We start from the raw sequence: 15,509 nt of genomic DNA, 5'->3' as shown, positions 1-15,509 counted from the left end.
AAGATGAGACAAGCACTTTGCATCGAGTCATCATATATTAAAATGAAATGTAGAAAAAGAAGAAGAATGAAGATGTAGAATTGGACATATCCAAGGTTTGGAGACAATCAAACACTACATTGTACACAAAAGCTGAATGTATGATTTTATAATTGATCTCCTGCTTCATGGCTTACACATTTACTATACATTCAAATCCTCAGTTTAGGGCAGAGGCAATTAAAAAAGCAAAAAAAAACAAAAACCCAAAACAAAAAAAACGAATCGCAGTAAATCCAAGTATTAGGTTGAGACTAGACAAAATGTGATGCCAGTTATTCCTGCGCCCCTTCCTTACAATTAGAGTATCATAATGCTAAGGTGTGCGTTTGCTGTGGAAAATGTATTATTATTAATTTTTTTCTTGAGTGCAGTCTGTTACAAGAATGAATCACTGATGCCAACAGATGCCAACATGAATATTTTGGCTCAAATTAGCTCTCTGCAGACCAAATGAGACATAGCATGACCGCCAGGATTTTCTCATTAATTCCACCGACAATTTAGCCTTTATGGTTATAATTTCAACTGTGAGATCAGAACTTGTTATATTGTGATGCATTACGGGTAAACAGAAACACAGGTACAAGTGAGCAGTACATAGTAGAAGTATTCAGCAGGTTCACTGGTGTCAGACTGAATAAAAGCGTTTGATGGATGGAGGAGACAGACTGAGTGGAACAGACAGTGCAGTGGAGTGGTTAGCCTTCGTCTCTGCACTAAAGGTCAGTGCTTGGTTCTCACTGCAGTCAACGTGTCCATCACATCATGTCCTACTTCTTCAACACAACAGTCAAGCGTTAGCCCAAGGAATGCCCAAAGAGAAACACAGACTATGGTTCACTTCACTACGAAGGACTCTCTATGAAATCTGGCTTTTGGGTTTTACATTTGCATAAGGAGTCTATTTTCAATTACCATGAAAGGAACTTGAGAAAATATTTAAAGGATTCCAATAGACAGATGCAAAAAGATATCTCTTAGATTTAGATATCTCAAAATGTTACTCTTATCTGATGGAAAAAAAACAGCGATGGGGCAATATAGGAACGAGCTGAGTTATGTACAGAAATGTGATGTGACAAAAATCTTTTATGAATTTATATTTTATCTGTAGTAACATGCTAATCCTGGAATGTCCCATTGTAACATGAAATTTGAGTTCCAAATATCCAATGATAATGATCTTTACCCCAAATGTACCCAGAACAGAAACAGCTGTTCGGCAACAGGCAGCCAGCGAAGGCAGTCCTGACCAGCTTAGCCTCCTGACAGATGGGTCAAATGCAGTGAACAAATTTCCCAAAGGAAACAAAGTGTACCTTTTCCTTATTCTTGGCTGTCAGACAGGACAGCTGATATAAACTTGCTCACTAATAGCATCTGTGCAAATAAAATCTTCTTAAAAGCAAATTGTCCCCACAGGTTAGTGAATGTTCCATCACATTTTGAACATTCACATTGAGGGCAAAAGTTTTTGTGAGACATTGTAAAGGCAGGAACCAAAAAGAAGGAAACCCACAAGTCTAGATGTGTGTACTGGTGCGTAAATGTGCTGTTAGTTTTCCTGCCAGTTCAGCTTCATTATGTAGTGAACACAGCAGTAAAAAGCCTACATCTGCTGCTACCCACCAGTAACTACAATGTGTTTCTACTCACATCGTTTGGAATGAGGAGCTCCTGAGATGTGGTCTGAGAACTGGCTTCCACTCCTCCTGAACACACACAGGAACAAAGATACAACTTGTGTAAATATATTCAAATACATAATGGACAGAATTGAATGACACCATAAATTTCTGTTAATACCAAACTTCACTCAAGGCAGACAACTTTTTCAGAATTTGTTATACAATATTGATACATTTGGTGACATTTAATGCGATTCGGTACTGGAATACCAACATCTCCTGAACTGTTTATAGCCAGTCCAATCCAACTTTATCTGTAAAGCACATTTTACCAACACAAACTCTCCAGAGTGCTGCACAGAGTAGGCACAATATAAATTAAAACATTAAAGAAAATAAAGCATAAAAATAAATAAGCAAGTCAATATAAAACAAAACAAAAGAAAAAAAGAAAAAAGAGTTGAACAATTTTAGCTTAAAATAAAACACAGAGCACTAAAGCATGACAAGATAAATAAATGCAGAAAATATATGAATATCACATACAGTAGTTCTGAAACTAGGTAGTGCTTTTTTGTTCATTAAAATAACTTTTTGTATTTGTTTCTCAGCAGGTGGTCGTGCTGTCCCCTAAGTGAAAGTGTCTGCTGCAGCTGCTAACCTAAGTGTGTGTTATTGAAAAGAGTGCTCTGAAGGCTCTGCTGTGCACGACTGATGAGTTTTATACCTGGGACATAATGGAATAATCAGCCATCCATATCCCGGTGATAATTCGCTCCTCTCCCTCTCTCCACTGTGAATGCACAGCTAACATTTGTTTGAAAAATTGGATGACAAAGCCCACATGTTTAACAGTAGGGGAAGTCATTTGAAACTACTTGCGTTTTCAAAATGCATTTAAAAGAAGCACCTCTCATTCATGTATTTACAAAAAAGGCTGGTTGAAGATGTGCTATTCATTTTCACTGACTACCTGAAGAACTTAGCATGACATCAGGCCTGGTGCTTTTAGACTTAAGCATGTTAGGTGAGTAGACTACAGAGTGGCATATGACCTTTTACAACACAAAGGAATATGTGGAATCTGTACCTTGACACTGAAAAAGGAACCGATTGGTGCCTAATTAGTTTCTGTTTTAACTTTTATTAAAATATTCCATTTAATATAAAGTGATTTTATATATTTTGATATGGTGTTATGTCAGGTCCTGAAGCACACACTTGAAATGAGCATGTATAGAGAGCAATAGCCTTGAAACAGAAACAGCCGTTGGACAGTAAATCAAACACAAATGGGTCCTTGAACACAACACTGTGCTGTCACACTCATAGCTCCTGTGTGTGTTTTACCCTGACCTCTGCACTTCCTCACAAGCAGCAGAAACACGAGAAGAGCTGCCTTCACATCCATTATGTGACACAGGCGCAGCCAGCCACATACACCACTGTCCACTGTGCATCAAGTTAAATGCATTAGTAAGACTACAGTGTAATAATTCATTAGTTTTAGCGCCTTTCCAAATGCTCAAAATAACTGTAAATGCCAAACATATAACATTTAATACTTAATGTTCAAAAAAAAAAGGAGGCAAAAAAAGGAAAGCAATACTGTAGTACTTAGTATTCTTCTCATTTTTTCACAAGCCTTGTTGTCTTTCATATCATGCAGTTTATAGAGATATTGGCATGTATTTCAATCCCTTTGCTTGTGAATGATATCCTCTATTATAATATTGCTTTTACTTATCCCCTTTTTACACACAACAATTTCACCTTTTAGTTCAAACTCTTATTGAGAACAGTATGTGGTTGAGCCGATGTAGCCAAAATCTCCACAGGCACTTTTCTGCTCTGTGGTCGGGATGTTGGCACAGCTGGATGCAGTTCATATCACACAGGAACAGGGCCATAACTATAATTATGCAACATTGATGAATAAAAAGCTTGCAGCAAAATTAAAGTTCTTAACAAAAGTGCAGATGTGCAGTAAGTTCCAGTGGCCAAACGGGAAAGATAAAGGAGAGACATTCACGGCACGTTGGATTTATACATTTATTCAACAGTAGGCTTGCAGTGTTTTTGGTGTTGCAGATGATGAAACTACAGGCAATGGCTGTCGATTTACAAATATCTAAAATAATGTGACAGTTTACTGAAAACATGTAGTGCCACATGTGTAAATTATAATAATAAAAAAAGCTAGACCAGACTAGCAGACACACTGTTGGTAAGAACAATTGTTATAGTTCAATGTTTGCAACATAAGCAATGTTGAACAACCCAAAATCTGTAAGTATAATCAACACAATGAATCTCTCTAAGAACCATTTCTGTTTGAGTTTAGCGTAATTGCTTTTCAAACTGGAATGCAATGAAGTGGTCAGACGGCAAGGCAAAGTACGGTATGGGCAGACGTGCCTGGGGTATAAAGCCTCACATAGGGCCCCGTGTGAAGCTTCACACCCCAGGGTTTAATTCAGGGCCCTTAGACCCATGACAACAGACCCGTTTGCCCCCTCCCTGTTGACTCCCTTGGATATGGTTAGATACTTGTTTCTCTAAAGTCTTCATAGTGGGTTTGAGCCTCATGAACCTCATCACTTCCTACTCTACACCACATCCTATTTTTAACCATTCAGGACTCATCCTCCTAGTGGAGCTGTTAAGGACCAAAATAGTTCGCTTTTATGGTACAAGCATGAAACTTTGCCAAATTAGTAACACCCCCACGACTAATATTTCTGGATATGGAACCAAGGCTAATTCAACACTGGAGCTAAGAACATGTCACAAAATGGACTATATGAAAACAAGGCTGGCATAAAAAATACTGCATAATCCCTTTCTTATAGTCTAATTTGCTTAGTTATCCATTTTGTAATGTTGAACAACTATTTTTTCTAAACTCCAAAGCTTTAAGGAGGTCACGTGACCATTTTCCTTGAGAATGTAAGGGTTATGTGGGTTCCCTGTGGTTGTTAATAAAATATTTTAATCTTTCAAATAGTGAAGGGCAAATGGAGCCTCGTGAAGCATTGACACCTGTGTCGCAATATTGTCTCAAATGGTTCAACTGAGGCCTCGGAGAAACACTGACCTCTAGTGGACAAATCTAAACATTGGCATGCAGGTGTCTCAGCGTCGATGAAGTATTGTTAGTGTAAGACAAAACTTGTGTGCAGAGCAAACACCATACCTAACAACAACAATAATAATGATGATTTAAAATAATATGTAAAGAGCAACATAAATAGCTGCTGTAAATAAGAAAATAGGTGTTACCTTGTTAGGTGGAATTAGACCAAAGTGATCCCAAACCATGGTTCGCTTTTTTCCACTTGTAGATGCCATCGAAAATGAAACAAATGCCAAAAGTTGCCAAAAGTCACCAAAATCACCACTAACGTCACACAATACTCCTCACTACCCAACATGTTTAAGAAATATTGGTGCATCTTTTATACTGTAGCAGTTTAGCGCTTGTCAAACCACAGAAGTGCGCTGAACACTCTGAAGCACTCTGAACCAATCACAGAGTGGAACCTTCGCTGAGCCAATGAAACGCTTCGATACACTGAAGAGACTGACACGCAGAGTGAAGCAGTAGGGGGAGGGGCCGACACTTCCACACTTTGGTCACATGAGCGGCTGCTGCGAGACGAGCTCCGAGGCAGTGCTTCAGAGCAATTTGTTTCAGAAAGAACGAGACGTGCTCCGGAGCTCCGTCTCATTTGCCCATCACTACTTTCAAAGACATTTATTGGGTTTTTGATAACAAAAAGCATTTAACCATCTCTGAAGATCTGTAAGTGCCATATCATATTTCATAATGATAATTAAATGTTGTATGGAAGTGAGGCTTAACCCCAAACAATGGCAAGAACTGCCATTGAACTGCCAGTGATCAGATACCAAGCGGGAATCATGTACTGGCCAAAGGAGGAGATACAGACCACAGATGTTAAGACACGAAAGCTCCTGACCATGCATGAAGGGTTCATCCCAAATCCAGCACCCTGAGACTGTACGCAGGCCGGAAGGAAGGAGGCCGAGGACTAGTGAGTGTGGGAACCACTGTCTAGGATGAAACATCCAAGCTCCATGAGTACATCAAGGACAAAGCCCCGATGGATGAGGTGCTCAGAGAATGTCTCAGACAGTGGGGTCCAGAGGAAGAGGTGCTGGAGGGACCATCATGGCAGGACAAACCCCTACATGGGGCGTACCACCGGAACATAACTGAAGTGACTGATATCAAGAAATCCTTCCAATGGCTTGAGGGGGCTGGTCTGAAGGACACACAGGCACTCATCCTGGCTGCTCAGGAGCAGGACCTGAGCACTCGAGCAATAGAGGCCCAGATCGACCACACCAGACAAGACCCACGGTGTAGACTGTGCAGAGAGGCTCCTGAGACAGTCCAGCACATAACTGCAGGTGTAAGATGCTGCAGGGAAACAAACATGGAGCGACATAACCAAGTGGCGGGCAGAGTGTACAGAAACATCTGTGCAGAGTTCAGAAAAGTGCAGGACAGGAACAGCAAAGATACTGAAGAACTCTCAAGTTTATATATATATTATAATAATACAAGTACATGCATAAAACAAGTGCATTATGTATGTTTTCAGATGGAGGGTCCTTCAAATGCTTTTTCCATGGAGATGCTAATGCTGTGAAAACTCTTCATGTAATTTCTAGGTAGCCCATTTAATGACCTTGTGGTATTAAAAGTACTTCAAACTACAATTTTCATAATTTTAATTACTTTAATTACTTCATTGCCATCACTGAAGCTTTTTATGTGTAGTGTCCAAATGTAGTACTTGTTACAATGCCTTCTTTTAAATACTTATTTCTAAATACCATAACAATACCATATGATTTGAAAGAAAGAAAGAAAGAAATACTATTATAAATAATACTATATATAATATATATATATATATATATATATATATATATATATATATATATATATATATATATATATATATATATATATATCTTTATAAGATTCAGTTAAACTAATATAATTTTTATACATATTTTTCTTGAAAAAACTTACTTAAATTAGGGACCACTGTCCAATCACTGAAGCTCATTGTCTGCATTTTCCAGATATAGTACAATCTTAAATGTCTTCTTTTAAATCTCTCTCTTTATTTCTGTCTGTTCACAGTATTTATCCTTTGGTGACATATTGTCTGTAGCCTTCTCACTGTGCTATGAAAAAAACAATATAAGATTATACTATCTTATTTTCCTGTACCACACACATAATTCTAAATGAGACATAAGACAGGATACTTTTACATTATACCTAATTATTGACTTTCTCTCATAGTTTGAGTTATCACATGAGATTCAATTAAACTTTTTTTTTTTTCTGCACATTTTTGGTTGAAAATTTACTTTAAAAAGATACATTCATTCATTAAACGGGTTCATTAAACGGAGATGCCATTGCTTTATATGGAATGCTTCACAGTGTTAAACCTTTCTATCATGAAAACCAAACTAAACCAAGTTACAGGTCAGATCTGTGGAGAGGTCACCCCGCTCACAGTCAGAATGTTTGTTTTTCTAGGTGTTTTTGAGCTGTAAAACCACCTGTAATTGAATACATGTAAAGTAGAGTTTAATGCCATACTGTGGAACATAATGACATATTCATAGAAACAAGCAGGTGGCAGACCCCCGACCAAAGAGTTACATAGTGCACCTTTATGTTTTATGCAGCATTGTCCAGTTGTAGTTCAATCTTAAATGTTTTCTTTTAATCTCTCTGTTTCTGTCTCTCCACATTATCTCTCTATTATTCACCACACAGACTGGAGCCTTTTAACAGTGGGATAAATAACCAATATAAGATTCCTGCTTATTTCCCAGTACTACACATGAGTCTGGTGTTACTCATATTTGCATAAGTGGAAGTATTAGTGATAATATGTGATCATTTAACATTATTTTCCAAAAAAACGCGGTTTAGGCAACAATTTCTCTACCAGCCTCGTTTCCATGTCAGCCATTTTGTGACATGTGCGGTACTCGGCTCCAGGGTCGACTTGGGCTTGGTTCCATATCCAGAAATGTTGGTCCTAGGGATGTTAATAATCTGGCAAAGTGAACAATTGGGCACTTTTTTTTTTGTCCTTAACAGCTCAACTATCCATATCGTTCAGTTAATAATGAAATCAGTCAACATGTATTCATATAATATTTATTTAATAACTGTGTTTAATTTTGTATCAATGCATGGTGTCAGGTTTGCAGACAGATGTTGTGGTGAGATGCGTAAGGCTTGTCTGAAATAGCGTTTATTTCTAACAAGGTGTGGTTGGAGAGTCATGTCTCTATACCTGACAAAACCTGTGTAGCTGCTTGACTTATGTGGCCCAGACCCTGCTGCTGCATGGACAACTGGTGTAGCTTCGCCAACTGAAACACACATACAAATCTACTATAAGAAAAAAGAATACACTATATTCAAGAATTACTCTTTTGCATGAAGATAAATTCTTACCTCTGTGTGTGGAATGCCGTAGTGACTCTGTAATGCGTATGTCTGAAAGAGAGAAAATGGAAGAAAGGTTAATATGGGTTTATGTGACAGTGAGTGACATTTATATAGGCACCTTGTGGTTGAGAATATTGTCTCTAGATTTTAATATAGATACAGTAGAACAGGGAGTTCATTTTGTGACAGCTGATCTGGTCCAAAGATGGAAAAAATAGACTCTATGTTAAAAGGTTCTGTGCAGAATAAGTACAAAGCAAATCAGTAAATATGGCATGAAAAATGAGGAAGTGCAATCAAACTGTACCTGTAGTAATGCTCACCAAAAACAAGGCAAGTATCATATTCAAATGCATTTGCAGTACCTTTTAGGTCATGCATCAGACTCCACGGGAGATCATGTCATTGTATGGTATTAACAATTTTTTTCCACATTGCTTGGTAGTAGGCCAGTATGGTTATAATAATACTGCATAATGTCACAGTGACACAAAGAGGATGGGAGTTGGTAAAACTGTTCTATACTATGATCTCTGAAGCCACTCTCCTGTGACTCTTCAGCGGGTTAAGCCTCAGTGTTTATCTCTCTGAGATCATCACATAAAAGAGTCAGAACCCTTTCTTTAAATCTATAACTACACTTCAAAGAGTCAGTATACTTCAGTGAGCGATGTGTTGAGATGAACGGGGGCATGGTCATAGTGCACGTGCAAATGCATGTGCGTGCGTGTGGGTGTGTGTGTGCAAGTGTGAGTGTGGGGAGAAGATAGAGCCCACAATGGTGTGCCCCAGGTGATGTGCAACTTATATAACACATTTTAGAGCATCTCTTTTCCACACTGCCACCACAGCAGAGAACTGTTGACTCATGATACCAAACCAGCACTGCACAGAAGAGTGCCAAATAAAATGTATCTACATATCTAATGTGACTTCAGTCACAGTTATCCCTATGACATATATAGATATAGATAGATAGATATAAATATATAGATATAGATATAGAGATAGAGATAGATAGAGAGGTGAAGTTAAACTCATCTTTGACCAATTCTCCTTGAAGGTGTAGGGTCAAATGGGGTGTAGGGTTAAATGTAACATAATTTATGAGCCTGTATTTTTATTCTGAAATTCCTTGTATCTCTCAGTTGGAGTTACTTAACATTGACAGTGAATGGGCCTGTCATGATAATCATTTTTGAAGCACAATATTTCTGTATTTCTGGAGAAATGATAGACGATAAATGATAATATTGAAAGTAATTTAGGGCACTGACACAATCACCCAAGAGCAGATTTAATCCACAAAAAATAATCTAAATCTACAATATTGTAAAAAAAAAACATGAACTGCAATAAGTAAACAGTAAAATGAAACACTTTAGTGCTTAGTTTGAATCTGTAATGGGACATTGATGTTATTAATTCAACCTTTTATGGCTTAAATCCAACCAAATTCCAACTGTTGCAAAAAAAAAAAAAGTACACACAATAAATATTGACCCCAAAAATAAAAGTTCCATCTTTCCTAATTCATTCTAATAGTGAAGAATTATTTCTGTACAAAATTAAGTAGTATCATTGTTATACAGTTATTTGGTAGGTTTGAACTTGTGAGTCAATCTGTTTTATATTTGGGCTCACAAAATGAAATATTTTCAAGACATCTCCTCGTAAATTGACTTTCTTTCAGCCTATCACTCAAACATCCTTAATATCTAACACCATGACAACATCTCATCCAAACTAATTTCCTTGGAATAATATGCACAGATAGCCTCGCACTGGTAATCTTAATGTGCAGTTGAATTTTTAATCCGGGACATGTTTGTGTGTGACAGCTGCAGATGAGGATGTCAACAGAGACTACATACAGGCAATAAATCCTGGAGCCTGTTCCCATTACTGCTCCCCGCTCCACTCCTCTCCACATGACTGCAGTCTAAATAATGAATAAAAGCATTAATCGCACTGCACAGCCACTTAACTCCGCACTACCCCATGCTCGCTTTCACATAAACCATCTCTTGCCTTTTGCTATCAAAGATTACAGACATTTCTCCCAAATTTAGTCCCTACCAAATTTAAAAATCCAATAGTGATGTTTTTTTGGCAGTTCATTCCAGGAGTTGCTGTAGTTTACCATAAATCTGTCCTGCGTAGTTCTTAGTGTATCTCCTAATATTATGACAACTTCCTGTCTTTCACTGTGCACCCACAAACCTACTTCTGGTCTCACTCCTCCAAACAGGACCCAACCACCACAAAGAAGAAGTTGATGACATTTTCCCTAAATCATCTGTCATTTTTATTACCAATTACGTGGAAAGGAGTGGAGAGCGTGTAGGTCATGTAGGGTTGTGCACATGGTCGTCCCCATTCCACTAACTGCCACCTTAATGTTAAGCTCGTGGCAATAATATTATTCATTCAATGTACAATACCAGTCACTCACTTTTTTCTCAATATGTTTACTGCTTCTGATTTTTTTTTTATACATCCAGAAGACATCAAATATATGAAGTGATATAGATATAGATATTTATAAATAATAATAAAAAAAATAGATATCTGCCAACCTTTCCTTTGTTGAAAGATATTTAACTTTTTTTCTTTACTAAATAATTTCCTGTATCTTACCATTAGAAAGTGGTAAGGAAAAAAAAAAAAAAAAAGACGGTGAGTCCAAACTTTTGACTGATAGTATACATAACATTCATTTAATCTCTGTTGGCCTCATTCCTGATTTTTAGCATCACAGCTGAATACATTTCAAAATAAACTATTTTTCACACTATCTCAAGAGGACTGTGTAAAACGGATGGAAGAAAATTCCTGCATGCTGTGTTTTGGCTGAGAGATATAAAAAGATCAAGTTGTGCTTTCGAAGCTGATCTCATTCAAGCAGAGCTGTGGTTCTGACCCTGTGAGAGTTAAATATGCACAGGCTCCTGCTCAAGAAAAAACACATGTTATAAAGCATCACAGCAGTGGCACACAAGATGGAACTGCAGCTCACACATAAGACTACAGAGCTGAGTGCATCTTTAGGAGTTTAGCAGTGTCGTCTTTATATCTTACAAGCAACTTATCAAATGTGATCAGTTTTCTTTTCTTTTTATGGAATACTGATTTGATATATGTATAATCTAACACTATATATAATCGAACACTATATGATGTTAGACAGTTGTGACAGTAAATTGATTGGTTTTAATGATCTGAGGTGAGATATAGACAAATGCATCATAATAATACTCATACAACATAGATTGCCTTTAAACATTTCTGATATATTTTGAAGGCTGAGAAATGTATCTTTAGGTTACACAATGAAATTATTTGAACTGTCAAACTTTCATTAAAACCACTAAATTTAAGCTGCTTGTATTTGTGTTTAATGCATCTTCTTTGTGAATTGTCTCGGAATGACAGCAATATGAACTACTAACCAGGTCTGAATATTTTGACAGCTAAATGACGACTGTTATCATACAATTCTGACCTGATTTTGGCTGCACCACTGATGGATTAGAAAGATGACGCAATGTCTCACGAACACGTCATATTACCCATGTGGATGTGACACTTAACATAATTGTAAGCATTCTAATAAAATATCCTCTCTATCACTATTTATCATTCGCTCAGCCTTCTCATGGCACCTCCATTAGTCGAGGTTACTGTTGTTTTTAGAGTGACACTGCCAAGGCCCCCTGCACATGCACACACAAACATGTGTCTAAAGCACTCAGCTAAAGTTGGCGCGGGAGCGATGGGGCTGTCAGGGTGATCGAGTTAAGTGCTTTTGTGCTCCTCTAGTTTGCACCTGACTGTTTTGTTTGCCTTTAACCTGTGCTGGCCTGTTTGTCCAAAGGTTTGGGGATCACGCGCTTCATGCAAGTACCATAGTGTGCTGCTGGTTGGCCTGGACTGTTGTGGTATAGCGTTAAATGTGTGGCCATACCGGCTTGTCAGAGCCTAAAAATCAGGTGCCACAGTGGAGCGCCAGTTGAAAAAAAACAAAACTGTTGTGTCTTTAGGCAAGGCACTTCACCCACATTGCCTAGTATGAAAGTGGAGTGTGTGTGAGTGATGGTGGTGGTTGGAGGGTCTGATGGTGCAGATTAGGAGCCGTGCTTCAGTTTGCCCCAGGGCAGCCGTGGCTACAACTGTAGCTTACCACCACTGGTTATGGAGTGAATGAGTAATGCTCTGTACAACGTCTTTGTGACATATGTCTGCGAAAAGTGCTATATAAATAAAAACTCACTTACTTACTTAAACTTTAATCTTGCTTTTAATACATTTGAGATATTTGTTGCAAAAAATACCTTATCCTCTCCACAGATCTGACTTGTAACTTAGACTGGTGGCGTTGCCTGTTTGATAGACAAATTTATTGCCAAACTGTGGAATTTTAGTTGTAGTAGTAGTTTATTTGGTCACAAGAACATTAATAATGTCTCCATGGAGACAGCAAGGTACGGACCCTTCTTCTGAAAAGTTACATATTGCACATTTAAGTTGGCAAAGCAAAGCAGTCACATTATGGGAATAGAAAAGCTGAATTATTTGGCTATTGATAGACATGAAAGTGGGCTCTGCTGGTGGGTTCACAGGCCGGTCAACCAACACTCTGCTAATGATGGACACCCACTGTCTGTTGGAACGCGACCTCTGACCCTTGAGTTATTGATGGCCTAATCCACACAGCCTGCCCTGTCCTTGACTTAAATGAAGGCTCTCTGCAAGGCTACATTTACAGACTATTTAACTCACTGAGATATAAGAAACACCACTTTTTTGTAGTTGTCTTTTTTAATATATTAAGTGATATTTTACAAATGTCACAGGGACATTTAAAAAGTATATGGACCTGACCTGACCTACACCAATGCACTCCCATAATTCATCACACTGTCCCCACACAGCTGTGGTAGGGCTGCAGATTAATGGCAAAAATCTGCTTAGGAGTCCATTCCTTGGTGCAGGTGCAATCAAGAAAGGCACATAAGAGACAGAAGGGTAAAGCTATTATTAGCACAAGCAGCTCAAGTCAAGTCTATTGGTTTTGTGACAACCTCCAGTAAACACCAACAGAGGAAGAAGAAGTCAAATCTGTTGGTGATGCCAAATTCTGCTTTGTGCTGAGACACCAGCTAAACAAGTGGGGAGTGTGTAACTTGCTGTCTGCAAACAGTTAAAGATGTCTGCTACCAAACAAAAAAAAAACTTATTCATGTGTTTCAAAATGATGAGAAGTAGGACTGTAGACATTGTCTTGTCTTTTGAATAGTCAAACACCCACCAAATGTCAACTTTAAACTGCCTGTTTTGGTTAAAAAAGGAGACAATGAAGGTAAACAGGGATCAAGTTTTAACCATTGTAAATCATGCAAATCTTGTCCAGGTGACTGGTTAAAGAGTTAATTCCTAACATTCACTTTTTTTTTTTTACATGCACCACACTTATTTGTTGAAATGTCCAATAATGAATAAATGTCTCAAAGACTGGCTGACTGAGTGAGTTTATGTAGATGCCAGAACAGTGATTTGTGATCTCAATGTTTGAACACAATTCAATAGCAGAGTGATTAGGGGGCTGTCAGTGCCGCCTCTCTGCTCTTTTTTCTGGAGATGTGTACTCACCAGCATTAACCACCACATCAAAATATGAGTTGATTATACTGCTGCACTTTTGTGATGTTAAATTTGACCTTTGACCTCGCGGTCATACTCACTTGCTGCAGGTCCACTCCTCCCTGTGCCACTGAGAACAGCGGGTGAGAGCCAAAGTCTGACGCCTCGAACACCTTCAGCGGGCACAGGGAGACAAGAACAGTGGACACTACAGTTAGACCACCAGCACAGGCAACAGAACACACACCTACTACACTATGGAACTTCATAAATTGGCCTTATTTATCTTGTGTTTTAAAATCCTTTCAACTGCTTGAATAATGCCACAATTTTTCACTTCAGTTTATGAAAAATAATTCATTCCTTTCAAATCTTCTTCTGCAAAACTATATTTATTTATATGACCCTTGTGTCCGATCAATATTTCAAACTTAATGATGTATTTTCACAAAGATGCATGCTCACTGCTGCCTCAAATGTGCTTCAAAATAAGTGAAAATGCTTACATTTTCTGTGAGTCTCTAAATGAGAGGAAAATAGTCTAAGCCCACAATATGTACACGCTAACTTTAATTAAATGAGATATTTTATGATGATATTCTGCTTTCCGTGCACAACCTTCAGCCATCAACTTTACTGACCTTGATCAGATGTCATTACTTTTTCATTTAAGGGGTAAATTAGTCTGATGTAATATGTTGGATGAATGTAATGAAACAATGTGACGTTACTTTGAATGTCCATTTTTGATGTTTGGTGAGTGATATGTTCTGACACTAGATTGTATTACTGTTTTTTCATGTCAATATTACTAACAGACTCTTCAAATTCTACTCTAAATCCCCCATGGGTAGCACACATGTGGGACTGAGCTACTCTGTGTCTGTTACAGTCCAGTGATGCGTGATTGGACAGATAGTAGTGTCACCCCAACACCGACCACATGGAAACCTGCTCCACTCATATGCAATGCCATATAGAACATCTTCATCTACTTCAAAAAGTAAAAATCATGTTTGTCTAGCTTAACTAATACCACTTTTTTAGCAAATGATTATATATTCATGGTTCAGCAGTTCAATAATGGCCACTCTAGCCATTCACTGTCAGCACACACACACACACCCACACACTCACCTGTTCTATTTGTCTGTGTAACATGATTACAGGCTAAAACAATAATGAACAGTTACCAGCTATTGATTGGCAATACTGATCTTCAACAAACAAAAAAGAAATAAAGTTATCTCTATAATGCAACAGAAACCGGTCACATTTTATGCAATCAAATTTTTAATTTTTTTTTATTTTTGGAAAAACACAATTAGTGGTTATTGTTAATCACATTTGACTATTACATCTCACTAAGGTCCACAATTTAGTGAAGATTTGCTGTTGTTTCTTATCTGTCGTCTCTGTCTCAAAACAAAGCACTGTCAAATGTGAGACACCTTTTATTAGCTACTCAACTCCAGTGTTTTTTCGTATTTAATCTTGACATAAGAGACAGAAATATTTTTGAATTTCACAGAATTATAGCTTTGATTTCCCCATGAACAACTCTAGTCTTCTGGTTTATAAAAACACAACTACAAAGTTAATAAACTACAAGTTTAAGAAAAAAAAAAATCTCAAGCCCTACTGCATGTTTCTTTTACTGACTATAGAAGGCTAGA

The 15,509-nt window shown here is 37.8% G+C and overlaps 1 protein-coding gene across 2 annotated transcripts in view; it reads right to left on the bottom strand.

The window, feature by feature from the left end:
• pcbp4 (poly(rC) binding protein 4) overlaps window positions 1-15,509 on the bottom strand; it is a 98,067-nt gene that overhangs the window by 12,305 nt on the left and 70,253 nt on the right. Inside the window, exons 10-13 of one of the 2 annotated variants that reach the window (XM_055160727.1) lie at window positions 13,935-14,006; window positions 8,197-8,238; window positions 8,033-8,111; window positions 1,699-1,754 (exon numbers count right to left, since the gene is read on the bottom strand). In XM_055160727.1, coding sequence (XP_055016702.1) covers window positions 1,699-1,754; window positions 8,033-8,111; window positions 8,197-8,238; window positions 13,935-14,006 — 249 coding nt within the window. The remainder of the gene's footprint in view (window positions 1-1,698; window positions 1,755-8,032; window positions 8,112-8,196; window positions 8,239-13,934; window positions 14,007-15,509) is intronic. The other variant, XM_055160728.1, reaches the window with a different exon arrangement.

The sequence above is a fragment of the Boleophthalmus pectinirostris genome, unplaced genomic scaffold (assembly GCF_026225935.1).
Source record: "Boleophthalmus pectinirostris isolate CB_2022bp ecotype Guang Dong unplaced genomic scaffold, ASM2622593v1 HiC_scaffold_3, whole genome shotgun sequence".
Lineage (NCBI taxonomy): Eukaryota > Metazoa > Chordata > Actinopteri > Gobiiformes > Gobiidae > Boleophthalmus > Boleophthalmus pectinirostris.
The sequence above is the reverse complement of the archived record's forward strand: the minus strand, read 5'-3'. Positions and strand labels throughout refer to the sequence as shown.